At 44.7% G+C, this 27621-nt stretch overlaps 3 protein-coding genes across 8 annotated transcripts in view; 2 read left to right on the top strand and 1 right to left on the bottom strand.

Annotated features, from left to right (window-relative positions):
• Positions 1 to 1007: 1007 nt before the first annotated feature.
• Positions 1008 to 4120, bottom strand: bbln (bublin coiled coil protein). Its single transcript, XM_041194140.1, has 2 exons — positions 3937 to 4120; positions 1008 to 2766 (listed from the first exon to the last, which is right to left on the bottom strand). Exons 1-2 carry the CDS (start codon positions 4016 to 4018, stop codon positions 2594 to 2596), a joined length of 255 nt encoding a protein of 84 aa, XP_041050074.1. The 5' UTR covers positions 4019 to 4120; the 3' UTR covers positions 1008 to 2593.
• Positions 4121 to 7635: 3515 nt separating this feature from the next.
• ptgesl (prostaglandin E synthase 2-like) lies at positions 7636 to 23938 on the top strand. Of its 2 annotated transcripts, none has more exons than XM_041194137.1 (7): positions 7636 to 7924; positions 14522 to 14716; positions 16114 to 16169; positions 19372 to 19524; positions 20430 to 20630; positions 21405 to 21522; positions 22186 to 23938. In XM_041194137.1, the coding sequence occupies exons 1-7, from the start codon at positions 7667 to 7669 to the stop codon at positions 22315 to 22317; spliced, it is 1113 nt and encodes a 370-aa protein (XP_041050071.1). In that variant the 5' UTR covers positions 7636 to 7666; the 3' UTR covers positions 22318 to 23938. The 2 variants fall into 2 exon arrangements, with proteins under 2 accessions (XP_041050071.1, XP_041050073.1); XM_041194139.1 differs by having other exon boundaries at positions 7640 to 7660.
• Positions 23939 to 27471: 3533 nt separating this feature from the next.
• Positions 27472 to 27621, top strand: part of odf2a (outer dense fiber of sperm tails 2a) — a 72762-nt gene continuing 72612 nt past the window's right edge. For all 5 annotated transcript variants that reach the window (XM_041193474.1, XM_041193473.1, XM_041193472.1 and 2 more), the window contains exon 1: positions 27472 to 27516. In XM_041193474.1, the coding sequence (XP_041049408.1) occupies positions 27514 to 27516 (3 nt within the window). In that variant the 5' untranslated portion in view covers positions 27472 to 27513. The remainder of the gene's footprint in view (positions 27517 to 27621) is intronic.

Here is a 27621-nt window from a genome sequence, read left to right as displayed (position 1 = left end):
TGTCACCAGAAAATATATGCAATGCATATATATGCACTTAAGAGCCAAATCAAACCCAAAACAACAGTTGTATCTGATTTATGGAACAAAAATGTAGTGTTGTGGCAGAAGACCAAGATTGCTCAGATTACCAAAAGACCTCAATGCCAAAGTTCCCAATGGTTCATTGTCAGACAGCAGTAAAAACACAAGTACTCATTATGCTACATTGGCAACATGGATGAAATGCCCATGAATTCCAATATACTCAGCAACCAAACTATGGAGTTGAAAGGTTCAAAAACAGCTCTAGTGAAAACCACAGGCCATGAGAAGATTCATGGTGGCACTAGCCTACATGGCCATGGGAATAAAATCAGTTTCAAATGTAAAACCATGCCAATTATCAAATTCCCTGCAGTAGTTTTTGTGCATGCCCATGACAGGTTGGATGGATGAGGATAGAAGAAAATTACTGATCTATAACATGTGCAATAGGTTTCCTGGTATCCTACATTAAGAGTATAGCTTATTAGTGCAGGACATGTTCAAATCCCATTTAATTGATGAGATCAAGAGGTGCCTGCGAAGAAATAACATCCATATTACAGTTATACCAAGGGGTCTAACGTCCATAGTTCAACCTTTGAATGGCTCGTTAAGGCACGCATCCAAGGATCACATTTGCGCCGAATGGAATCTATGGATGGTTGACAGAAGAAAAACCTTCATAAAGAATGTGTGCTGCGCCACTTGATGTTTTGTGGTTTTTCATCAAATTGTGGGATGCTATCAGTGCACAAACTGTCATCAGACCATTCAAAAAATGTGAAATATCCTCTTCATTACATGGAGAGAAGGATAATTTGTTGTGACGGGATGAGTCTGAAACTGAAAGCACATATCTGATCCAGAGTTGGGATCCCTACAGTGATGCCACAGCCAAAGTAGCTCAATGAATTTGCATCAAATGCTGAACACAATGAACTTGATAGGTTTAAAAAAAAAACTTTCATCGTAGTTAGAAGTATCTTTGTACTATTAATTTATTCAATGAACAGTGCCACATTAATTATGAATTACCAGTGTTATGTTTTCTTTTCACATTTCAAAATGGCAACTACCCACACAGGCAGTTCACATTTTATCCGCGATGTGTAAGTTGACACCCGTTTGTGGAACTATTTTCGGAGTCTTCAAAGGTCGACTTATATGCTGATATCTACGGTAAGTAAAACAGCAAAAACATGGTGCAAGATGTCCTTCAATTCAGAATGACTTGGGTGTTATTAATGCATGTGTTTTTTTCAAACCATTTGCTTGACAGATTTTCAAATTACAATTTGTTACACAATAGTCCCATTGAATAATATAGCTTTAAACGTCAGTTACAGGAATGGCAGGAACATTCAGTAAAGTGAGAAAACTATTAAGAGGAAGAATGAATAAATCTCAAAGATTAAGCATGAGTCTGGCCCTAGCTAGAATACTAGGTACAGTTCTGGTGACCAAATTTCTCTCTCTGGTAGTGGGTACCTGAATAATGGGGAAAGGCCACAGAATCTGGAAATGTTTACACAAGAGAGGGCTCCAGTGATAATTAGTTACGACCTTGAAGCATACAGATAAGAAACAATAATGCACCGATTACATACAATGGCATAATCCCTCACTTAGAAAAGGAGGGAGGGTGAAAAGACAGCTTAGGTTTAACTTTTTACATAGATTATGGTGAATGGATGGAATGGTTGGCAGAGGTTAATTCTATTTGCAAAGTCAAGAGAAAATTTTGCATTTATACAGCGCCTTTCATGACTATCGGATGCCCCAGAGCACTTTAGTCAATTTAAATACTTTTGAAATTCAGTCACTGGTCTTGTAATGTGAAGAATGCAGCTGCTAATTTGTACATAGCAAGCTCCCACAAACAGCAGTGGTTTTGTGATGCTGATTGAAGGATAAATATTGGCCAGGCCCCCAGGAAGCACTGCCCTGCTCTTTGAAATTGTGCCTTAGCATCATTTCCACCTGAGAGGGTGGATGGTAGATGTTTAACATCTTATCAGAAAGATGGCACCTCTGATAGCGCAGGGCGCCCTTAATATTGCACTAGTGTCAGCCTAGAATTGTTGTCACTAGTCCTGGAATGGAACTTGAAGCTACAACTTTGTGACTCAAGAGGCAAGAGTGCTACCCACTAAACCAAGGCTGACACTGGAATAATAAAGTATAAACGGGATGGTGGGTTCTAAACATTAGGATTAGTCAGGTGACTTACAGCGGTCCATGGGACCAAACACAACTTTTTTAATTATTTGAATCCCATTGAAATAAGATTTCTCATCTCATTATAGCAACTCACAATTGAAGCACAGCATCGGTTACAAATGAACTCCCTCTTGAAGGAAGGAACAGAAATTCCACAGCCGAAATCAACAAAGATGTTAATAAAAAGTGAAAATCTCAGTACAATGATGAAAACTAGCCAATTTTAAGGGAAAATAAAGCTGCTAGCAATGATTACAGCTGGCAAACAAGTCTTAAAATTCTTAATCAGGACATGTGATATTCGAGCTTGATAGAGAAACGGTGATCAGAGTCAAGCATTGCGGTCCTAGGAATCTGTTGGCGCTGTTGCATCTATTTGTTGCTGCCTGAATTCCATCCTCACCTGCCTATTTGACTCCAACAGTTCACGAAGTTTCACATTTAGGACATCATTCTTCTCCTCAAGGTTATCCAGGCAAGAGTTGATCTGATCAAGCATCAGATTAAGTGCAGCATATTCTGCCAAGAAAGGGAGGGGGGGTGGTGGGGAGTGAGGTGAAGGATACAACATTTAACTGTCAGCAGAACTAGTTACAAAAAAAAGAAACTTGCATTTATGACCCGTCTTTCTCTACATCAGGTTTTTGTTTGCATTTTTTCATCTCCCAAGGTATTAAAATAATTTGGGTTAAAGCTATTGGTTCTGGTAAATATATTTGCTGCAGACTGAGAGATGCCTATTTTAGTTTGACCATTAAGGAGTTGCCACCAGGGTTGGCAACAAGGATTTGCATTTCATATCAGGATATCCCAAAACACTTTAGAGAAGCAGGCCATTCAGCCCATCGAGTCCATACTCATTTTCTGCAGAGCAATCCAATCAATCCGACCCCCCAGCTCAATCCCAGTAGCCATGCAAGTTTATTTCCTTCAAGTGCCTATCCAATTTCCTTCTGAAATCACTGTTTCTACTTCCACCACGCTCATGAGCAATAAGTTCCAGGTCATTACCACTCACTCTTCCTCACATTCCCCCCACATTTCTTGCTCCAACCTTAAATCTGTGTCCCCTAATTCTAAATTTTACCTTGTCTACTTTATCCAAACCTGTCATAATCTTGCATACCTCTATTAAATCCACCCCCCGCCCAATCTCTTTTGCTCCAAGGAGAACAAACCCAGCTTTTCCAACCCAACCTTGTAACTAAAGTCCCCCATTCCTGCAACCACCCTGGCAAATCCCTTCTGCACTCCTATGTAAATCTCGTTTTGAAGCGTGGTGACTTATGGCCATGCAGGAAAGGCCGCAGCAAATTTGCACACCCTAAGGTCCCACAGACTGCAATGTGATATTGAATGAGGGATTAAACGTTGACGCGGACACCGGGGATAACTGCTCTTCGATGGCAGACGGGGTGACGACCAACTTCTCATCCGTAAGATGGCACCTCCGACAGTGCAGCACTCCCTCAGTGGCCGAGCAAAATGAAAAATTAATTCCACAACTTGCCATCTCAGGGTCTGCTGAAGGAGGGGGGGGGAAGGGGGTCCTGTCACGGTATCAGGTTGGCTATGGGGTGGGGTGGGATAAGGAGTGCGCTCTGGTCAAATGGTCCAGATCGAGAGTTGCAATGGGATCTGCAACATGGATCCAGTGAGGGTCTGGTTGGTTCCCTCTGCCGGGTTTACCTTCCTCGGGCACCTCCTCTTCCTCCTCCTCTTCCTCCTCTCGCCTTACGGTGACATTCGGTTCCCCGTTCGGCCCCGACATCCTCGAGATGCCCCGGGGACAACAGCCGCTCCCCGGAGTCTCTCCCGGAAATCTGACCCCCCCGCGCCCTCCGAACTCAAAATGGAACAAATGACGCAGTCCGAGGTCCTAGCGCCGTGTGTCCCGCTACCGCCTGAGAACAAAACACAATTCCACCCAATTGTCGGTTATAATTCCCCAGCAAAATACCACAATGAACGTTTCAGTCGAAAATATCATTCGAAACTTTCCCTTTTAAAAAAAAACGGCCACAGGCACAAAGGAAGCCACCTGGGTATCAGGCTCCTTTGTTGCAATCCATGGGCAGATTGTTAAAGGGGTAAATCCTGACCATCAATTGGTTTCCAGCAAGACACTAGAATTGTTATGAGTGAACTGAAAATAACAGGCTGAGTAACTCACTGGAATTGCAACAACCTTTGTGACAAACCGAAATACGAAACAAAGACTTGCATTTATGTAGCATCTTTCATGACCTCAAGGTGTTCCACACTTTCAATATCTATTTATTAAGTGCAGTCAATGTAGTAACTCCCTTGGTCTTCATCAAAATAGTGGCCGTGGAATCTTTTACGTCCCACCTGAGAGACTAGGGCCTTGGTTTAATGTCTAAGCTCAACGACGGCACCTCCAACAGTACAGAACTCTCACAGTGTTGCACTGTCGGGGGCTGTGTCTCAGGATTAGGGGTTATTTATGTAGGACTGAGGTGTGGAGAGATTCCTTCACTCATTCTTTGGAATTCCCTGCCCCAGAGAGCTGTGCATGCTCAGTTGTTGACACTGAGAGACTTCTGAACAATGAAGTTCTCACAACTCCTCCCCCTCCCACAACTCTTCCTCTGGTACATTGATGATTGCTTTGGTGCTGCTTTGTGCTCTCGTCTGGACCTGGAAAAATTTATTGATTTTGCTTCTAATTTCCACCTCATCATCATTTTTACATGGTCCATCTCTGACACTTACCCTTCCCTTCCTTGACCTCTCTGTCTCAATTTCTGGTGATAGACTGTCCACCAATATTCATTACAAGCCTACTGACTCCCACAGCTACCTCGACTACAGCTCCTCACACCCCACTTCCTGTAAGGACTCCATCCCATTCTCTCAGTTTCTTCGCCTCCGTTGTATCTGTTCCGATGATGCCACTTTCAAAAACTGCTCCTCTGACACGTCTTCCTTCTTTAACCGAGGTTTTCCACCCACGGTGGTTGACAGGGCCCTCAACCGTGTCCAGCCCATCTCCCGTGCATCCACCCTCACACCTTCCTCTCCCTCCCAGAAACATGAGAGGGTCCCCCTTGTCCTCACTTATCACCCCACCAGCCTCTGCATTCAAAGGATCATCCTCCACCAACTCCAGCATGATGCAACCACCAAACACATCTTCCCTTCACCCCCCCCCGGCGGCATTCCACAGGGATCGTTCCCTCTGGGACACCCTAGTCCACTCCTCCATCACCCCTTACACATCAACCCCAACCCATGGCACCTTCCCATGCAACCGCAGAAGGTACAACACCTGCCCCTTTACTTCCCCTCTCCTCACCGTCCAAGGGCCCAAACACTCCTTTCAAGTGAAGCAGCATTTCATTTGCACTTCCCTCAATTTAGTCTACTGCATTCGTTGCTCCCAATGCAGTTTCCTCTACATTGGAGAGATCAAACACAGACTGGGTGACCACTTTGCGGAACATCTTCGGTCTGTCCGCAAGCATGACTCAGACCTCCCTGTCGCTTGCCATTTCAACATTCCACCCTGCTCTCATGCCCCCGTGTCTGTCCTAGGCCTGCTGCTTTGTTCCAGTGCAGCTCAACGCAAACTGGAGGAACAGCACCTCATCTTCCTTCTAGGCACTTCACTTCCGGACTGAATACTGAGTTCAACAATTTTAGATCATGAACTCGCTCCTCCATCCCCACCCCCTTTCCAATTCCCCCTTTTTTTTCAATAATTTATATAGACTTTTCTTTTCCCACCTACTTCCATTATTTTTAAAGGTATTTCCATCCATTGTTTTATCTCTACCTTTTAGCCTATTTCGATTCCTTCACCCCACCCCCACTAGGGCTATCTGTACCTTGCTCATCCTGCTTTCTACCCTTAATTAGCACATTCCTTAGATAATATCACCACCTTCAACACCTCTTTGTCCTTTTGTCTATGACATCTTTTGGCTACCTCCACCTAACACTGGCCCTCTATCCAGCTCTACTTGTCCCACCCCCCCAAACCAGTTTATATTTCACCTCTCTTCTATTTTTACTTAGTTCTGTTGAAAAGTCATACAGACTCAAAACACTAACTGTGTTCCTCTCCGCAGATGCTGCCAGACCTGCTGAATTTTTCCAGGTATTTTAATTTTTATTTTTGTTTTGGATTTCCAGCATCTGCAGTTTTTTGCTTTTATCTTACTGAAGTTCTCAGACTGGGATCCATGAACCTCTGGATTCCCCCAGTTGATCTGCAATGCAGGATAAGTTAATGACATGGGCAACCTCCCAGGGCACCATGGTCAGAGTGAGTGAGCGAGCGCAGCCGGAGATGTGATCTGCTGCTCCCTCCCATTTTCTCCTTACTCCTTTACCACACCCCTCCACCCCACCCCTGCTCCATCTCGCCCCCTGCTCCTGCTTTGCATGCACGTGCTCTCCCCCTGCTTCTTCTGTCCCCTGCACTTGCTCTCCCCTGCTTTCTTTGTGCTCTGCTGTCTGCAGGCTTCTCATGATGGTGTGCCTCCCCATCGCTCCTGCTCTCCTAAGTGCTTTATCCATTTTCTACACTGCTCCCCCAGCTCCCAGGGCTCCTGCTCACCCCTCACCACCACCTCTTTACATGCAAAACTTTTATATTATAAGCAATACTTTATATTATAAGCAAAATTTTAATTTAGATGGAGAGGGTCTGTGATCCTGAACAAAAACAGAATTACCTGGAAAAACTCAGCAGGTCTGGCAGCATCGGCGGAGAAGAAAAGAGTTGACGTTTCGAGTCCTCATGACCCTTCGACAGAACTGGTGTGATCCTGAATTCATTTGAAAATGGGTCCTTCAACCAAAAAAAAATCATTGCTCTGTGATGGTCAAGGGATAGGGGGAGGGAGTGGAAAAGTGGAGCTGAGCCAGAAGATTGACTGTGATCTTTACTGAATGTCAGAGCAGGCTATATTGCCTGCTCCTGCAACTATTTCCTATTTTGTGAGATAGCAAATGTTAATAAGAATAAGATTTGATTCATTTTCTTTCTTTTGCGAGATTTAGTGACTGTTCCATCTCAAAAAAAAAACGGGGGGGGGGGGCACTTTTGTTAGGTTGGTTGAGATGACAACCCTAGTAGATTGAAAGAGGCAAATGTTGGTTTTAACTGTTTGGGGAACGAGTTTTGATCCGAAGTTCTGAACAGTGGTCGTGGAGTGAGCCAACAATTTTATGTTGTACAACCAAAATTAAATTCACCGTCAGTTTTGGTATTTTTGGAGGGGTAGGGGGCGGAGGAAGGGCTGGCGTACGAATATACATGATCAAAAACGATGTCTAGTTGCAATAGGGAGATTATGGTTTGGAAGAGGGTTGGGGGGTGGAAATCACAGTAAATCAGTGGTGTACACCTTTAAGAAGACCAGGGTGACTCTCGTTATATAAGGTAAAGATGGCAGCTTCCTATGTGAGAGTGGGGAGGCTTTGTGCCCAGCTTGTTGCTTGCAACAGGCAGGTCCTAGTGCTGCAGCTCGGCTGCAGGTTCTACGGGCAAGACAGAGGTTTTCAGGAGAAGTTGGCAGGACGCCTGAAAGTGGGTAGCGCTGCCCTGGGCTTTGCATTTGTGCTGGGTGGGACCCTGGGATTGTACCACACGCTCAAGCACTACCTGCAGCAAGAGCAGCATCATGCCGAGCAGCAGGACACGAAGGTAAACCGCGATTAAACCGGACAAAGAGAGGATATCAGGGCCCAAGTGCGGTGCCAGTAACTTATTTGCAGGTAGATGGTGAGGTTTGCATTTCTTGCCAGTTTCTCATGGCATTCCTTCTGTTGGGGAGGTTTAAATCAGCCCTGATTTTTGTGGCGTAACGTTAAGTCCAACGCAGTGTGCTCCCTGTTGTGTTTTGCGTTACTTTGCAGTGGTTCTGCTTTCAAACTCTCAGCTTAAATGCGTTTAGAGGTTTCGAATGTTATCTGCAAAAGTGTGATGATGCAGTTTATTTTGGACAAATGTAGCTGAAAGAACTTTTTTTTATTTAAAAAATAATGTACAATTGTCCGTGCCATAACCTTATAAACTTTCAATTTCACAGTACATTTCAAACTTGTCCATATGGGAGACACCTCTTAAAGATGTAAAATAATTCCCCAGTTCTAAGTTTCCAAAGGCAGTGGTAGCCTTAAATACTTTTTACTTATGCTGCTGCCTAACAATGATAATATATTAACAAGGCAATATTTTTTATATTTGCCTGCTTAACACTCCTTAAATTTCAAGGTCATTCATTGTATGTCAAGTACTATATAAACACAAAACAAAAAAAGAAACAGAAATACCTGGAAAAACTCAGCAGGTCTGGCAGCATCGGCGGAGAAGAGCACAGTTGACGTTTCGAGTCCTCTTGACCCTTCAACAGAACTAAGTAAAAATAGGAAAAAAATAGGAAATATAAGCTGGTTTAAGGGGGGGAGGGGGCGGTTGTTGGGACAAGCAGCCAGTAATGGATGGAGATAACCAAAAGATGTCACAGACAAAAGGACAAAGAGGTGTTGAAGGTGGTGATATTATCTAAAGGAATGTGCTAATTAAGAGTAGAAAGCAGGACAGACAAGGTACTGATAGCTCTAGTGGGGGTGGGATGAAAGAATACTAAAAAGGCTAAAATGTAGAGATAAACAATGGGTGGAAATACATTTCACCGAGTTGATGATCCTCCAGCTGCAGTTGATATTTGTCTCGGTGTGTGTCCCTGGGAACAGCCCGTAGAGCACAGAGTCCTGTATCACAGAACTGCTCGGGATGAACCTCGACAGAAACCACTGCATCTCTCTCCAGACCTTCTTCGCAAAGACACATTCTACAAGGAGGTGACCAACGGTCTCTTCCCCACCACAGCCACCTCGAGGGCAACGTGCAGAGGGGGTGAGATTCCTGGCATGTAGGAAGGATCTTACAGGGAGGGCCTTTCTCACCACCAGCCAAGCTACATCTTGGTGCTTGTTGGAAATGACTTTGTCAGTCTGCTCAGGGAACCATCCCACAGGATCCACCCTCTCCTTTTCCCTCAGGGCCTTTAAGACGTTACGTGCCGACCACTGCCTGATGGACTTGTGGTCAAAGGTGTTTCTCTGCATAAATTTTCCCACGAGGGTGGTACGGCACGGTCCAACTACTTGGAGCGTTCCGCGGCAGCGTGGCCAGACCCATCCTTCGTAACACTGGGGACAGGTAAAACCTCAGCATGTAGTGACACTTGGTGTTTGCGTACTGAGGGTCTATGCACCACTTGATGCAGCCGCATACAAAGGCGGCCATCAGTATGAGGGCAATGTTGGGCACGTTTTTTCCCCCTTTATCTAGAGGCTTGTACATCGCATCCCTGCGGACACGATCCATTTTCGACCTCCAGACAAAGCGGAAGATGGCTCGGGTGATCACCACCACACAGGATTGTGGAATGGGCCAGACCTGCAACAGCGAGAGTGCCTTACACCTGATGACCAGGTTCTTACCCGCAAAGGAGAGGGAGCGTCGCTCCTACTTGCCCAGTTTCCTTTTCACCATAGACATTTGCTCCTTCCAGTTTCTAACGCGTGCCCTGGTCCCTCCGAACCATATGCTCAGCACCTTCAGGCCGTCAGCCCTGACAGTGAAGGGGACAAAGGATCGGTCAGTCCAGTTCCCAAAGAACATGGCCTCGCTCTTCCCACGAGTTACCTTGGCTCCCAAGGCCAGTTTGAACTGGTCACAGATGTGGATCAGTCTGCGCACCGACAGCGGATCTGAACAGAAGACGGCGACATCGTCCATGTACAGGGAGACTTTGACCTGAGTGCCTCCACTGCCTGGGATCGTCACTCCTCTTATGCCCGGATCCTTCCTGATGGACTCAGCAAAGGGCTCTATGCATCACACAAACAGGACAGGGGAGAAAGGGCAGCCCTGCCTGACTCCAGATTTAATAGGAAAGCTATCTGATTCCCACCCATTGATCGAGACTGCACTACTGATGTTAGTGTAGAGCAGTTGGATCCAATTGCGAATTCCCTCCCCAAACCCCATTTTGGAGAGCACATCCACCATGTAGGTGTGCGATATTCTGTCAAAGGCCTTCTCCTGATCCAGGCTAATGAGGCAGGTATCCAAACCCCTGTCCTATACATAGGCAATCGTATCCCTGAGCAGCACGAGGCTGTCAGAGATCTTCCTGCCTGGCACAGCGCAGGTCTGGTCAGGGTGGATCACCAATTCCAGAGCAGATTTGACCCGATTGGCGATGACCTTGGACAGAATCTTATAGTCCACATTCAACAGTGAAATGGGTCGCCAATTTCTAATTTCCTCCCTTTCCCCCTTGTGCTTGTAGATGAGGGTGATAATGCCTTTCCTCATGGATTCTGACATACTGCCAGCCAGGAGCATACTCTCGTACACTTCTAGCAGGTCCGGGCTGATCCAGTCCCACAGAGCCGAATACAACTCCGCCAGCAAGCCGTCGCTTCCAGGAGTTTTACTCTTCTCGAAGGACTCAAGGGCCTCAGTCATTTCGTCAGGAGTTAGCGCTTTGTCCAGACTCTCCCGTGTACTGTCGTCTAAGACCTCCGTGATAGAGGACAGGAAGGACTGGGAGGCCGTGCTGTCTGTGGGCTTCACCTCATACAATCCGGCATAAAAGGATTTGCTGATCCTCAAAATGTCGGACTGTGATGGCTTTACTGAGCCATCTTCTTCCTTCAGGCTGCTGATCACAGAGCTCTCTCTGTGTACCTTTTGGAAAAAGAAACGTGAGCATGTCTCGTCCTGCTCCACGGAGCGGACTCTGGAACGGAAGATGATCTTGGAGGCCTCCGAGGCAAAGAGCGAGGCTTGCTGGCTCTTCACCTCTTGGAGTGCCTCCTTGACATCGACCACCATCGACTGTAGCCGGAGCAGATTCTGCATGTTTTTCTGGAGTCTGGACATTTCCCTCTGTTCCTTTCTAGCTTTCTGGGTGCCTTTGAGGTTGAAAAACCTCTTGATGTTTCCCTAGATCGCTTCCCACCAGTGTGTCAGTGACTCAAAGTGGGGTTTCATGGTTCTCCAACCTTTGTAATCCCTCTTGAGCTCCTCAATGTTCTCTGGGGTCAGCAGTTTCACATTTAGCTTCCATGCCCCCCTACCAACCCTCTGGTCCTTCTCTAAGTGACAGTCAGCCAGTAGGAGGCAGTGGTCAGAGAAGAACACTGGCTTGACGTTGGTGGATCTGACTGTGAATGCACGGGACACAAACAGGAAGTCTATCCTGGAACAGACGGACCCGTCAGGCCGCGACCAGGTGTATCTACGCTGCGCTCCATCTGCAGGGTTGCTGAAGACGTCGTGCAACTTGGGATCTGGACGTAGTGTCCAATCTGCTTTCGGCCCTGCCGGATGGTCCAGCCGCATCGATGATGCAGTTGAAGTCACCGCCCAGAATGACCGGCCTGGAGGTTGCCAGCAGCAGTGGGAGCTGCTGAAAAACCTCCAGCCGCTCAGCCCCTTGTGACGGGGCGTAGACGTTAATTAACCGGAGTGGAGCATTCTTGTACATTATGTCTGCTACGAGGAGGCGCCCACCTACCACCTCCTTAACCTGGGAGACGGTGAAGCTGCCTTCCCGCAGCAGAATTCCCAGGCCGGAGGAACGAGAATCATTTCCTCCCGACCAGATCAGTGGCCCATGGGACCACCATCGTGGACCATTGCCTGTCGGAGCTGAGGTGTGGTATTGCACACTCCTGCAGAAACAACAGGTCAGCTTTGACCTTGGCAAGGTAGTCCAAGGTCGCAACAAATCGCGTAGTAGATTTAATGCTACGCACATTTATTGATATAATCTTTACACCCATTTTAAAGCAGTTAGTCGCTTACCAAACCTGTTGTCTCTGAGAGTTCCTTCATGCCCGTGGTGTGCTCAAATTGCTTCACTTGGGATGGGCTGAGGAAAGCGTCCTGAACCTCCCCATTGGAGATGTTCTGCTCGGGTGGCATCTGGGGGTCCGTGCAGAGAGCGGGGTTTGAAATGTCCTCTGTTGGAGAAGCTTCTCCAATCCTCTCCCCCTCTGGGGCGTTGCTGCTCCTGGCTTCCCGGAGCTGGGGTGCGCTGAGCGCCTCACTGTTCCCAGATTCCTGGGGTTGTGGTACACTGGCCTCTTCGGGTTGTGGGCAAAGTTGGGGTGTGCTGGTCTCTTCACTGTCTCCAATGTTCTGGAGCTCGGGTGTCTCATCCTCCAACTCCTTAGTGTTTTGCCGCTTCTTCTGTTGGCGCCGCCCTGGCCCTTGGTCGTCCGAAGAGCTGCTGCTCTTGTTATCTGTGTTGGATAGGAGACGCCTCTTGACTCTTGTCTGGGAAGTGGCTTGGTTTCTTTTTAGCCCCTTCGTCTTTTTGGCTCTCTTCACCAGCTGCCACTCCCCCTGCTGCTTTCCCACTGCTGCCTCCTCCTCCTCTGTTGATTCGCTCTCCTGAGGAGTGGGAGGTTCAGGGGGCCATGCTGTTAGTTGGCCGTCTGTTGCCCCAATCTTTTCCTCCACCTTGTCTCTCTCTGTGTCCTCCTTTGTCCCATTGTTCTCCCTGGGGGCCTTGGTAGTTGGAGTGACACGAGGCATTTCTTCTGCCTCCCCCTCGTTGGCTTTGGCTGCCTGTGCATAAGTACGGCAACGTTTTGGGCAGGTCTTGTAGAGGTGACTTGCCTCGCCACACAGGTTGCAGCACTTAGCCTGTTTGCAGTCTTTTGTCTGGTGCCCTTCCTGTTTGCATTTCTTGCAGAGGACAGCACTGCAGTTGGCCGCCACATGACCAGACTTGCCGCATGAGCGACAAAGTTTGGGTTGCCCAGCGTAGACAAGGTACCCACGGCTTCCCCCGATAGCAAATCTGGAAGGGGGGTGGAAGACGGCTCCCTTACTGTCGGTCTTGAGCGTTACCTTAACCTGGCGTTTACATGTCCAGATCCCCAAATCATCTCTAACCGCGGTGCAGCTCCCAACCTTATCGAAGTACCTGGTAAGGAAGGTGAGCACGTCAGCGACAGGGACGTAGGTGTTGTACAGATGCACCGTCGCAACCCGTTCTCGTTGCAACGGCAGAGCAAAGAGCGGCTCCGCTGTCAGGGTCTTCATTTCTGGCAGGTCCTTCTTTTCCTCAAACACCTTCAGGAGTTTGACACAAGCTGCCACTTGCTTGAAAGCCACATCAAAAAATCCAGCGCTGGGGAAATCCTGTAGATCTCCGCAGCCTCAAAACCACACAGCTTGAATAGGATTCTCTTGGTGAAGAAGGTCCTATCCATTCCTGTTCCTTGCTTGCTGCCCTTCACCATGACTCGGATGGTGTTAGGTACCCCATGGTAAGGAGTTCGACTGGTTATAGCCATTGCTCTTTCCCTGGCAGAAAGGCGATGAAGGTCTCTCCCCTGCCAGGTAAGTCTTTGAGTCAGAAGGTTGTGGTTCAAGCCCCATGCTCAGGATTTGAGCACCTAATTCAGGCTGACAGTGCTGAGGAAGTGCTGTACTGTCTGAAGTGCACTTTCCGATGATGTGGTAAACCAAAGCCTCGCCTACCTTTTAGGTGGATTTAAAAGATCCCATGGCAACTATTTTGAAGAAAAGCATGGGTATTCCCCACAGGGCCTGTTCAATATTTATCTTCAGCTGACATCACTAAAGAGTATCTGGTCATTATCACATTGCCCTTTCTGGGAGCTTGCTGTGTGCCAATTGGCTGCCATTTTGCCTACATTACAACAGTGAATACACTTCAACTGAACACTTTTTGAGATACTACATTGGCTGTAAAGTGATTTGTTTTCAACCTGAAGCCATAAAATGTGCTATATAAATACCAGTCTTTTCTCCCTCCCTCCACCCAGTTCAGTGCACCCGGGTCAGATACAGATAGGCACTTAAACAAATGCACTTCACTGTTGGGTCAGTTCTGAATGATAAAAAAAGAACAAGCAGGAGGGTCCACTGAACTGGAATTATGAAATAAAGTAATTTTATATAGCACCATTCACAATTTCAGGATACTCCAAAGCTTCTTACATCCAATGGAGTAGTTTTGGAGTGTAGTGTGGCAGTTTCCTACACTGTTGTTGTATAGGAAATGCGGTAGCCAATTTGCGCACAAACCGCAAAGTGATGATGACAGGATCATTTGTATTAGTGATACTAGTTGAGGATCGGTGATGGAGTGGGGGGCAAGGGCAGCAAAGGGATTGTAGTTCAGCTCTCCAGGCGTGGTTGAAACCTCTTTTCTCTTCCCTCTGTGTGTTTGCTTTGCTGCAGAAGTCCACTGCTGACCTGTCGCTCACTCTGTACCAGTACAAAACCTGTCCATTCTGCAGCAAAGTCCGGGCATTCCTCGATTTCCACTCGCTGCCCTACAAGATTGTGGAGGTCAACCCAGTTTTACGCAAGGAGATCAAATTTTCCAGCTACCGGAAGGTTCCGATTCTGATCGGGGACGATGGTGAGATAGTGGTGAGTTTGCGCAAGCTACATCAAAATGGGCACAAATTCTAAATATAGAGCATGAAATAATATTCATGAAGTAAATGTAGAACTTACTTTTGTATTTCCGCTTTAGTGATATAAATTAGGAAGCAAAATCTTTGCAAAGATTTTTTTTAATTCACTCACAGGATGTGGGCTTCACTGGCTGGGCCAGTATTTATTGCCCATCTCTAGTTGCCCTTGAGAAGGTGGTGGTGAGCTGCCTTCTTGAATCGCTGCAGTCCACGTGGTGTAGTTACACCTACAGTGCTGATAGGAAGGGAGTTTCAGGATTTTGACAGTGAAGGAACGGCGATATACTTCCAAATCAGGATGGTGAGTGACTTGGAGGGTTCTGGTGCTCCTATCTATCTGCTGCCCCTTGTCCTTCTAGATGGTAGTGGTCGTGAGTTTGGAAGGTGCTGACTAAGGAGCCTTGGTGAATTCCTATAGTGCATCTTGTAGATGGTACACACTGCTGCTACTATGTGTCGGTGGTGGAGGGAGTGAATATTTGTGGATGTGGTGCCAGTCAAGCAGGCTGCTTTGTCCTGGACAATGTCAAGCTTCTTGAGTGTTGTGGGAGCTGCACTCATCCAGGAAAGTGGGGAGTATTCCATCACACTCCTGACTTGTGCCTTGTAGATGGTGGACAGGCTTTGGGGGGTTAGGAGATGGGTTACTCATCATACAATTCCAAGCCTCGGACCTACTCTTGTAGCCACAGTATTTATTTGTCTATGATTAGGTAGTGGCTTCAAAATGTGGAAATCTATTGGAACCCTTTCAGGATGGTGACTGCAGCATATAATTTAGGTTGGCACTTGAATGCAGTAGCGAGGGAGTGCTGCATTGCATGACTTTCCAATGAGAGTTTAAACCATCTGCTGATGCCCAGTTTCAAGCGGATGTTTAAGGTCACATGAAACTCTTTATAGCAGAGCATGGCGTTTTTCCCCACTCTTCCCGAACATTCAGTCAATCAGCTCATTGGGATCTTGCTGTGAACAAAAAGCTGCCACATTTGCCATCTTTAAATGTCAGATTACTTAATTGCACACAAAGAAATTTAGAACATTTGAGAGCTGTGATGAAGTGTTATCATGTGTGTCTCTCCGTATTCTCACTTGCTGTCTCTCCTTCAATCTCCCTTCATCTCTCTATTCTTCCCTCCATCTTGCTCTTTTCCCCATCCCCTCTTCCTCTTCACCCAACTTCTCCACCTCGCTCACTGCCCAATTTAGTATAAATTTCTGATTTTTTTAAACCTGAAATTTGAGAAGTGAATGAAAGGAGCGTATTGGAATAAAGACGTAGAGTTGGATGTTTGTGAATTAAGTGTGGGATAAGCAGCTTTGAACTAATTTAGTTTCCTTTTTTTTCAGCAAATCAATGATTCCTCAGTTATCATCAGCGCTGTAAAGACATTTTTATTGTCCAGGTAAATCTGACGTGGCTACTGACACTCATTTGGATATTTATTTCCAAAGTTTTTTGCTTTGTGAAGTATAGATTCTCTTTTTAAACAGAGCTTTTAGTTTCTTCATTTTCTTTTGTCGAAAGGATTCCCATTTCCCCCCTCTGGTTATTCATTTTATTTCAAATTTTTCACCTTTTTTCTTGAGATCTCCTTATCCTATAATTCTAAAAAGTTTTTTGTTATTTATTTGAACTCCAAAAGTCCCTAATTTTTCCAGAAACATGAATTTTCTCTTCCTCCCCTGTGTTCAGCTGTTAAAGGGTGCTTGTGGCACACTTATACCTTTTGCTCAAATATATCCACTTACGCGTGTACACTTGCATTTTTACACACACATGCATGCACACTCCTTCGTTAACTTAGGGACACATCCACTCTTTTTTTCCCCTCTCACTCACAGACCAGACTCTTCCATTATTGTACACTTAGTCGCAATCTCATGTGCCTCTTAAAACCCATTCCCTCCTGCTCTCTGTCACAAACCCACAATCACCTAAACATGGTTTTTTGTCCATTTTGTAGGATTCTTCAATTTCTACTATCCCCCTCAGTTTTTACCTGTTGCTGAAGAGCCCAAAAGATTCCGAGGATTTTTTTTTCTTTTCAAAAATAGGATTGAGAAAAAGCAGAGCTCTGCTCTTCAAGTGTATTGCTTTATGAGCCATTCAGATCCATCGATTTAGAGGGTAGCATGTTATCCTGGCTTTGGCCAGTACCATTGTGTGATGGTCCTTGGAAATTAAGTGAAAGCAGCCCAATTTTTCTCCCTCCTTCCTTGCCTTACCCCTTGTGGGTAAGTGGCTGATTGATGAGCTCCTCGTTGGCAGCACAGTTAAAATTAGTGTACAAGTGCATAGCCGATTGTGAACACAATTCCACCTCCCCGAAACTCTGATGAAGAGTCATACGGATTCGAAACGTTAACTGTGTTCCTCTCCGAAGATGCTGTGTCAGACCTGCTGAATTTTTCCAGCTATTTTTTGTTTTTGTTCCACCTCCCCTCACTTTGTCTTGGATTTTTCACTTTGGCTGTAAAATTTGCAAATTGCACCTGGCTTGAGAAATTTTTTTTTCTTCCCCATAAGTTTCTGTTCAAACTGATTTGCTTATCGCTGAACACAAAAATCTGCCATGAGCCAGTGCAATTGGCAGCATTTTGTAACTTTGTCAAAAGAAGATTTAAAATTAGAGTGGTAACCTGGTGTAGTGTGATTTGATACAGCTGAAAATGTGTTTCTCACAAAAAATAAGAATTTTAATCAGATTGTCTGGTCTGCCACTTCTGAGTAACCTATTTTAAATAACTGAAAGTGACTTTTAAAGAACGATATAGAACCATTTGCTAGTTATATTGGGATACAGAGGTCAGTTTCTTAGATTAAAATGATATTCAAAGCTTTAAAACTCACCAATGGTGTCCTTGCACCCAAAAGAATTAGCTTAATTTTTAGACCCTCCATGAAGGCCTGAAAACAAGTGCAACTGGCATTAACTCTTAATGGCAATTAATTTAATCAGGAGGTATGGCCAGTTTTGAAGGCAAGGGCAACTTCTAGCAAAATGTTTTTTAACCTAGCATAAAAGATCTTGGAAACTTGAGTTGTGCTTGATGCAGCTTGTTGGTTTGGCCAATTTTAGACAAATTGCATTAAAAAAAACAGTCCAATTGAGAGGAAACCCCAGGCCCTTGTACCCACATCAGTATGTGAGCCCAGTATTAGGAGACAGATGGTGACTTGGGGTCCATCTTGAGTTGTCGCCCCACCACTTTGGGAGAGGTTGGCCTTCTATGATCGACCTCTTCTCTTCACACCTCCTCCCTTGCCATGGTACACCTCTGATCATGAACCGGGTGGATGAGCAATTACTGGTGTGGATCAGCTGTTTGAAAGCTCTGACATTGTTTTTGTTTTAAAGAATTGTTGGTTGTGAATACTGGAATTGTTGACATGTAGACCATAGACCATAAGACATAGGAGCAGAAATTAGGCCATTCGGCCCATTGAGTCTGCTCCACCATTCAACCATGGCTGATAAGTTTCTGAACCACATGTATGTGGGTTTCAATTTACAAAACAAAGAGTTGGAGGTATTGCGAACTGTGAGGAGGATAGTGATAAACTTCAAGAGGGCATAGGTTGGGGGAATAGATGGACATGAGGCAGATAAAATTTAATGCACAGAAATGTGAAGTGATGCATTTTGTAGGGAGAATGAGGAGAGGCAATATATAATAAAGGGTACAATTCTAAAGGGACTTAGAAGCAGAAGGTTCTGCGGATATATTGAAGGTGGCAGGGCAGTTTGAGAAAGTGGTCAAAAAGGCATAGGGATCCTGGGCTTTATAAGTAGAAGCACAGAGTATGAAAGCAAGGAAGATATGGTGAACCTTTATAAAACTTTAGTGTGGCCTCAACTGAAGAAGTATGTTCTCTGGATCCCACTACCATGTGGAACATGGTGCACAATGTGCCCAAAGATATGGAGATTGAGAATCGGCCTGTTCAATCACCTGAAAACTCATGGCAGAAACTGGTGACCTTGAGTAGGCGTCATTCTTGAATCGAGAGAGAGCTGATGATGACGACAATTTCAGAAGGGATCTGAAGGCTTTAGAGAGATGCAGAAAAAAGATTCATGAAAAATGCTTCCAGGGATGAGGGACTTCAATTACATGGATAGATTGGAGAAACTGGGACTGTTCCCCTTAGAGTAAAGAAGATTGAGGGGAGATTTGACAAGAGGTGTTCAAAGTCATGAGAGGTCTAGATAGACTAGGTAGCGAGAAACTTCCTGTTGACGGAGGGATTGAGAACCAAAGGACACCGATTTAAGGTGGTTGGCAAAAGATCCAGTGGCGACATGAGGAAAATCTTTTTTAAACAACATGTGGTTGGGATATGGAATGCCCTGTCTTGTGAGTGTGGTGGAGGCAGATACAATTGTGGCTTTCAAAAGGGAATTGGATAAGCACCTGAAGAGAGAGAATTTTCAGGGCCATGGAGAAAGGGTGTGGAGTGGGATTAGCTGAGTTGCACTTGCAGAGGGCTGTTATGACATGACGGGCTGAATAGCTTTTTGTGCTGTAATCATTCTATGATTTTATACAACGTGCTGGTTTGTCTCTCCGTGCTGTTTACTTGCTGTTTCTTAAAAATCTCAGGCACAAAAACCTAACTCGGGTGGTATCGTACTATCCAGAGATGAAATCTAAAGATGAGAAGGGGAAGGAGGTGGTTGAATACAACAACAAGTACTGGGTGATGCTGGAGGACCAGGATGAAAAGCAATACTACCCCACGAAGGAGGCCAGAAAGTAAGTAAACCATGAAGCACACTTAAAATCAATCATGTTTTTCTGATGTTATTTATGAAAAATATGCTGTTCTGTTTGGGATAGATTTCTATAATGTCCAATGCCCTCTTGTCCTGGTAGGTGGAATGGATATGCCAGTGTGCCTTTGTTACCTCCAGACTTGACTGTTCAAATGCTCTCCTAGCCTGTGTCTTATCTTTCTCTGTCCATAAATTCAAGCTCATTGAAAGCTCTGCCACCTAAATCCTAACTTACACTGTCCCATTCACCCATCCACCCCCTGTGCTCATTGACCTACATTGGCTCCCGGTCAAGCAATGCCTCAATTTTAAAAATTCTTGTCTTTTTCAAATCCCTCCATGGCCTCATTCTTCCCTATCTTTATAATCTCCTCCAATTCTATAACCCTTCTGCACTATCTGTGCTCCTCCAATCTGGCCTCTAGCACATTCTCGATTTTAATCACTTCACCATTAGCAGCCATGTCTTCAGCTGCCTGGGCCCTAAGCTCTGGAATTCCTTCCCTAAACTTCTCTACCACTTTCCCCTCTTTTAAGATGCTCCCTCTGTGACCAAGCTTTTGGTTACATCCTAATGTGGCTTGATGTCAAATTTTATTTGATAACGCTCTGTGAAGCACCTTGGGATGTTTTTGCTACTGTTAAAGGTGCTGTATAAATGTAAGCTGTTTTTGTGTACAAACTTCAAATAGCTGGTGACAATCCTGTTTCCACAGGGGAGGGAGGGAGGGAAGACACTGTGAGTTCATTATCTAGCTGTTGTTGTACCTGCCCTACGGTCTGCCTAAGTCATGGCCCATTACAAGGTTGATCAGCTGACTTTGGTTATGGATGTTGGATGTCCTTTACCATATTAACCTGTGCTGGGTTTTTTTTTAATATCAGGGAGGAAATGAAATGGCGTAAGTGGGTGGATGACTGGCTGGTTCATCTCATTTCACCCAATGTCTACCGCACTCCTGGAGAAGCTCTGGCGTCTTTCGACTACATTGTGAGGGAGGGGAAATTTGGAGTGTTTGAAGGATTTTTCGCTAAATATTTTGGAGCTGCAGCCATGTTCTTTGTCAGCAAGAGACTTAAGTCAAGGTGTGTATATTTAATTCTTTAAGGTTCCTTAGTAAGTCCAGACACCTGGATGGGAAGTGGGAGATTGCCCACCGGAAATGGAACCAGGACTGGTTGGAAGGATATCACACCATGGAGAGGGTGCAGAGGAGAATTACTAGAATGGTAGCAGGCATGATGGATTTCAGTAAAGGAGGGATTAGAGAAACTGGGATTGCTCTCCTTAGAGCAGAGAAGGTTAGGGGGAGATTTAATAGAGATGTTCAAAAACATGAAGGCTTTTGATACTAAATAAAGGAAATAAGGAAAGATTGTTTCTAGTGGGAGAAGGCCCAGTAACCAGCGAAAGCACTGTCCGAAAGGGATGTAGAAGCAGATTCAATAGGAACTTCCAAAAAGGGAATTGGATAAATACTGAAGGAAGAAAACTGCACCGTTATGGGGAAAGGGCAGGGAGAACGGGACCAATTCGATAGCTCTTTTAGAAGAGCTGGCATAGGCATGATGGGTGAAATGGCGTCCTGTTGCACTGTAAGATTCTATGACTCCGCTGGCCTAAGGTGGTATCTCTGCACCGTTGACACCGATTTGGATTTGAGAGAGAAATCTTACAGGGAACCAGATTACCACGGGAAATGCCACACGACCCTTTCCTACCATTCCTCTCGCTGCTTCAAGCTGTCATGTCATATCCACTGGTTGTCTGGACTCAAACTCCAACTCCCTCATCCTTTTGGATCTCCTGTGCTGTGTCTTATGAGAACTTGCTGAACCTTTGTCCTTGTTGGTTTCCAGACATAATCTTCATGATGATGTCCGGCAGGATCTGTACAAAGCTGCCGACCAGTGGGTGGCTGCTGTTGGAAAGCACAGGCCATTCATGGGCGGGGACATGCCCAACCTTGCTGACCTGGTAAGAGATGTTAATCATTGTGGGTTCTCTTGCAATTTACCAAGATACCAGAACTGGGAGGTTATAACTATCAAGAAAGATAGAACAGCTTGGGGCTCTATTGCCTAGAAGAGAGAAGGCTGAGGGGTGATCTGATAGAGGTGTTTAAGATTAAGATTATGAAAGGATTTGATAGATGTTTCCATTTGTGGCACAGAAACAGGCTATTCAGCCTATCTTGTCTGTGCCAGTTTTTATGTTCCACATGAGACTCCTCCAACATCTCTTCAACTCACTCTATCCATATATCTTTCTATTCCTTTCTTCCTTGTGTGTTTTTCTAGCTTTCCCTTAAATACACAATCACCTCAACTGTGGAAGCAAGTTCCACATTCTAATCATTTGCTGGGCAAAGAAGTTTCTTTTTATTAACCTATTAGATTTATTAATGACTATCTTATATTTATATGCTCTAGTTCTGGTCTCACCCTCAAGTGGAAACATCTTCTTGATGTCTACCCTATCAAACCCTTTCATAGTCTTAATCACCTCTATCAGGATCATCCTCAGTCTTATGGATAACAGTTCCAGCCTATTAAGCTTTCCTGATAGGTATAATGTTTCAGTTCTGTAAGTCTTTCTCTTGTAATGCCACTTCTCTCTTTTGCTTTTCCATCTTCACAGGCAGTCTATGGGGTACTTCGAGTAATGGAAGGTTTGGAGGCATTCAATGACATGATGGCAAACACCAAGATCAAGGCATGGTATCAAAGAGTGGAGGAAGACATCAAGAAAGGACAGGATGTTGAGCAATAAATTGCTGCAGGAGCCATTGAGAGAATCATGTGAAATTTCTATTGCATTTCTCTTCTGTTAATGGTTTTGGACAGACGATACGATCTGATGTTGATGAAGTGCTGTGAGATCTGTATGGAGAAAAGAAGCTATGCTTTAACAACTGCAACCATGCAACAGTCATCCTTGGTTAATCAAGGGGGCTTTTCCACTGCAGCAGGAAGATTTTGATGCAATGCTACATTTGTAGTTTAAATGCTGCCTGAATTGAGGATTAGAGACTGACCTGATACCAGAAAGAAATTGGTGGATGGAGTCTCACTCTGCTTTGCTTCAAACTCAGTTCAGGTTTATTAGTGGATTTATACATGCACAGTTTAGATTGATATCGGGACACAGTATTGGTGCTAAATATAAATGCAACTGAAAAGGCACTTAAAAACATAGCTTTAAAAGGCCCCAAAGGTTATACATTTAGCAGTGTGACGTTTGTGAGCATTGAAGTAAAATACAAAATAAAAACTAGACATCTCAAAGAAATACAGGCTGTGCTGGTAATGCAAGTAGATTCAGTCTTTCTATGGAGACAACAGACACGTTAATGATTGAGGTATAACACTTAATATGAATTGGTAAAAATGAACAGCATTTAAATAGGAGCAAAACAGGGAAGGGGGAAACGCACACAAACACATGAATGGTAGAATGTCCATTATTACTCTTTTCACTTCCCTTTATGTTTCGATTTTAGATGCTGTTCGTTTCTCAGTTCTGTTGAAGGGTTACACCTGTATCTGGGCAAGCATTTATTCGTAAGCCAACAACAACACTAAGGATAGAATATCCTGGTCATTTTCACATTGGTGTTTGTGGGAGCTTGTGTGTAAACTGGCTATCGCATTTCCTATATTACAACAATAATTATGTTTCAAAAGTACTTCATTGGCTGTAAAGTGCTTTGGAATATCCCTGAAGACCTGAAAGGTGCAATGTAAATCTCTCTCTCTCTGCTCTCTTGCCCCTCTCTTTCTCTCCCTCCCCCCACCCCCTCCAACCCTGAGGTTAGTTGGAGGAAAACTACTGAGGAAGCTGCTTGTAAATTCTGGCTGTCACACTCAGGGAGAGGCAAGGTTATAAAGCTAAGAAAAACCAGCAGGAAATGAAATATCTTGACATTTGGATCTGTAACAAAGTTTGATAGATCAGGTGCTGGATGCAAGGCTGGTTAATTTCTGTTTTATCTGAGTGAGAGTGAATTGATGAGTTGTATGGTAGGTAAAGTCCTTCAAATTAATAATTTTAATAGATTTATTATGTCTACCCCAACCTGCCTTTCTCCTGTGCTTCCCCCTCTGGCTGTATATAACTATTTTGGTTTTTGCTGAAGTTGTGTCCTCTTCACTTCTCTGTGGCAAGTAGAAATGAGTTCCTGTTTGAAGGGAAAAACAGGTACATCAGAATCTTACAGGGCGTACTTGAGACCATTTTTTTCTCCTAAACGTACCTTTGTCACAGGAGTAGGTGAAAAGGAATTTCTTCAAACAAACCTTGGCGAGGTCTTAATGGTTAAAGGGGATCCCTGGCTACATGTGTGTAGCTGGATGGTGTAAGTAATATTTAATAAAAAGTATTATGAATTTTACTCTGTTCTATTTGATTAACTGTAACTAGATTATTATTGGATTGTGGAAGGCAATAATAATGATAATAATAATGGTAAGCACTGTATTACAGAACCACAAAGGTTCTTGGTCTTATCCTGACTACCTGATCTTAAACAGGAGTGCAACAATTGGGCCCAGGAGGGACAACCCCCTCCTGAACCATGTTGAAATGTGGACACAAAGTGAAATCAGATGAGGCTTGGCTTGGGTGCCTACATAATTAAATAGTGTCAGTTGTGCCTCAGAGTACTCTTGCCTCTGACTTTGAAGGATGTGGGTTCAAGTCCCATTCCAGACACTTGAGCTCAAAAATTTAGGCTGATACTCTGGGAGTGCTGCACTGTTGGAGGTGCCGTCCTTCAGATGAGACATTAAAGTGAGGCCTTACCTGCATTCTCAGTGTGTAAAAGTTCATACACCCTCTTCAAAGAACAGTGAAGGAGTTATTCCTGGTGTTCTGGGCCAATATTTATCCTTCAATCAACGTCACTTAAAAAATTATTTGGTCATCTTCACATTGCTGTTTGTAGGAGCTTGTTGTGTGCAAACCAGCTGTCACTTTTCTTACGTGGCAACAGTGCTTAGACTTCAGTACTATTTGGTGTGAAGCAGTTTGAGACATCCTGAGGTTATGAAGGTGCAACATAAATGCAAGTTTTTAATTTATTTAAACAATGATCATTTGGAGAAGCTAACTGAAGATAGCCCACACTCATGGAACCATCTTGAATGATGTATAATTGCTCCACAATGATGTTGAAATAATTATGATATTAGTAGAAGTAACAATCAACACAGCCTGTCACTGGTGGACAGCAAAGAACAAAGCAAATAGAATGATATAGCTACCACAGTAGAGTACAAAGTAAGAACAAATACTAGTAGCAGTTACACAATACAGTGTGCCTGTCAGGCTGCACATCTTGAATAATATGTCCAATTCTTGTGTTTGGGATAAAAGGAGGACATTTAAGATGCTGAAGGAGTGCACAAATGGGCCACGAGACTCATTCCTCGGACTAGATTATGAGGAAAGACTGGAGAAATTTGAGATTTTCAGCCCTGAATGGAAGTGACCATTTAGAGATATAAGCCTTTCAACCCTTTGATATCTCTACACTGTCCATTTCTGACCTTTTGCATATCCACCTTTGGCAGTCATGTCTTCTGCTGTCTATACCCTAAGCTCTGAATTCCCTCTCTAAAACTCTCCACCTCTCTACCACTCCATCCTTTTATATGTTAATCAAAACCTACCTCTTTTGATCATGTTCCCTGGGATGAGGGGATTATCTTATAAGGAAAGGTTGGGCCTGTATCCATTGGAGTTTAGAAAAATGAGAAGTGGTCTTATTAAAACATATAAGATCCTGAGGGCACTTGACAGTGTGGATGCAGAGAGGATATTTCCCTGTGTGGGAGAGACTGGAACTAGGACACACAGTTTATAAGTAAGGGGTCTCCGATTTAAGATAGAGATGAGAATTTTTTTCTCTCTGAGGATTGTGAGACATGGATAACTCTTACCCAGAAAGTGGTAGAGCCAGGATCATTGAATATTTTTAAGGTAGAGGTAGATTGACTCTCCAGTTAATCAAGAATCTAAGGGTAGTCAGGAAAGTGATGTTGAGATCTTATGGAATGGTGGAGCAGGCTGAGGCGCCAAATGGCCTGTTCCTGCTCCTAATTTGTATGTATGTACGTTTTAGGTCACATATCTTAATATTTCCTTGACAAAAATAAAACCACCTGGAAAAACTCAGCAGGTCTGGCAGCATCTGCGGAGAGGAGCACAGTTAACGCTTCGAGTCCAAATGACCCTTCAGGGGTCCTCTCCGCAGATGCTGCCAGACCTGCCGAGTTTTTCCAGGTATTTTTGTTTTTGTTTTGGAGTTCCAGCATCTGCAGTTTTTTGCTTTTATCTTAATATTTCAATGTGTGGTCTAGTGTCAAATTTTGTCTGATAATGCTCCTGTGAAGTGCTTGGGGTGTTTTACTACCATAAAGGCACACACAAATGTAATTTGTTATTGATAGGAAAAAGATCCAGAAAAGTACCCCAAATTAAACTACCATAGTAGGGCAAACCCTGCTACGAAGAAGGGTCATACGGACTCGAGAGTCAACTGTTTTTCTCTCTCCACAGATGCTGTCAAGAACTGCTGAGTTTTTCCAGCATTTTCTGTTTCTGTTTCAGATGTCCGGTATCCGCAGTATTTTGCTTTTATAGTAGGGCAAACGTTCATATTAGTAAAATGCAAAATTAGTATTGAGGTCAGGTACTTCAGAGAGTCGTTTTAAGTACACAGCAATATTCTAATAAATCTCTGTACCCTCGAGTGGTGGCCAGAACTGTATACAGTACTCAAGTTGTTAATCTAACTGGTGTTTTATACTAGTGTTTCTCCTCATCGTCCAAGGGCCCAAACACTCATTTCAAGTGAAGCAGCATTTCACATGCACTTACCTCAACTTAGTCTACTGCTTTTGTTGCTCCCAATGCGGTTTCCTCTACATTGGAAAGACCAAACGCAGACTGGGTGACCACTTTGCAGAACATCTTCAGTCTGTCCGCAAGCATTACCCAGACCTCCCTGTCGCTCGCCATTTCAACACTCCACCCTGCTCTCGTGCCCACATGTCTGTCCTTGGCTTGCTGCATTGTTTCAGTGAAGCTCAACACAAACTGGAGGAACAGCACCTCATCTTCCAACTAGGCAATTCACAGCCTTCCGGACTGAATATTGAGTTCAACAATTTTAGATCATGAACTCTCTCCTCCATCCCCACCCCCTTTTCTGATTTCCCCCTCTTTGTTTTTTCCAATAATTTATATAGATTTTTCTTTTCCCACCTATTTCCATTATTTTTAAATGTATTTCCATCCATTGTTTTATCTCTAGCTTTTAGCCTTTTTCAATTCCTTCACCCCACTCCACCCCCATCTGTACCTTGCTTGTCCTTCTTTCTACCCTTATTAGCACATTCCTTTAGATAATATCACCACCTTCAACACCTCTTTGTCCTTTTGTCTGTGACATCTTTTGGTTATCTCCACCTATCACTGGCCCTCTATCCAGCTCTTCTTCTCCCCCCACCCCCACCCCCACCCCCCTTAAACCAGCTTATATTTCACCCCTTTTCTATTTTTCCTTAGTTCTGTTGAAGAGTCATGCGGACTCGAAACGTTAACTGCTCCTCTCCACAGATGCTGCCAGACCTGCTGAGTTTTTCCAGGTCTTTTTGTTTCGGAGCTATCAGTGCTGTTGTGTTTCTGAATTCGGAGAAGGCCCAGCCCGCAAGCATTTGATTTGGTTGCTATGGTTACCCAGCAGCTCCCGCAAACCGGAAGGGAAGCTAACGTTGACAATCGGAGGAGGGGGCGGGCTTGGGAGGGTCACAGGGAAACAGCCAATGGGAGTCGAGGAAGATCCGTTGAAAGTATTCGAATGCACCAATGGGAAGCGGAGATAGCGCGTCCGGAAGTGACGTAGAGCGCCGCCGCAAGCTCAAAGCAACCGCTTCAAGTGGCTGCTGGCAACAGGCGTTTCGCATGGTAAGGAGCCGGGACTGGAACCTCTCATCTGGTTAAAGAGCAGTGATAGGGCCGGGTTCAGCAGAGGAGCAGGAAGAGCTGCGGCATTTGTTGAAAGATGTTGCA

This window comes from Carcharodon carcharias, chromosome 8 (genome assembly GCF_017639515.1).
Source record: "Carcharodon carcharias isolate sCarCar2 chromosome 8, sCarCar2.pri, whole genome shotgun sequence".
Taxonomy (NCBI): Eukaryota; Metazoa; Chordata; class Chondrichthyes; order Lamniformes; family Lamnidae; genus Carcharodon; species Carcharodon carcharias.
Note: the sequence above shows the minus strand (reverse complement) of the source record. Positions and strands in the feature narration are given on the sequence as shown.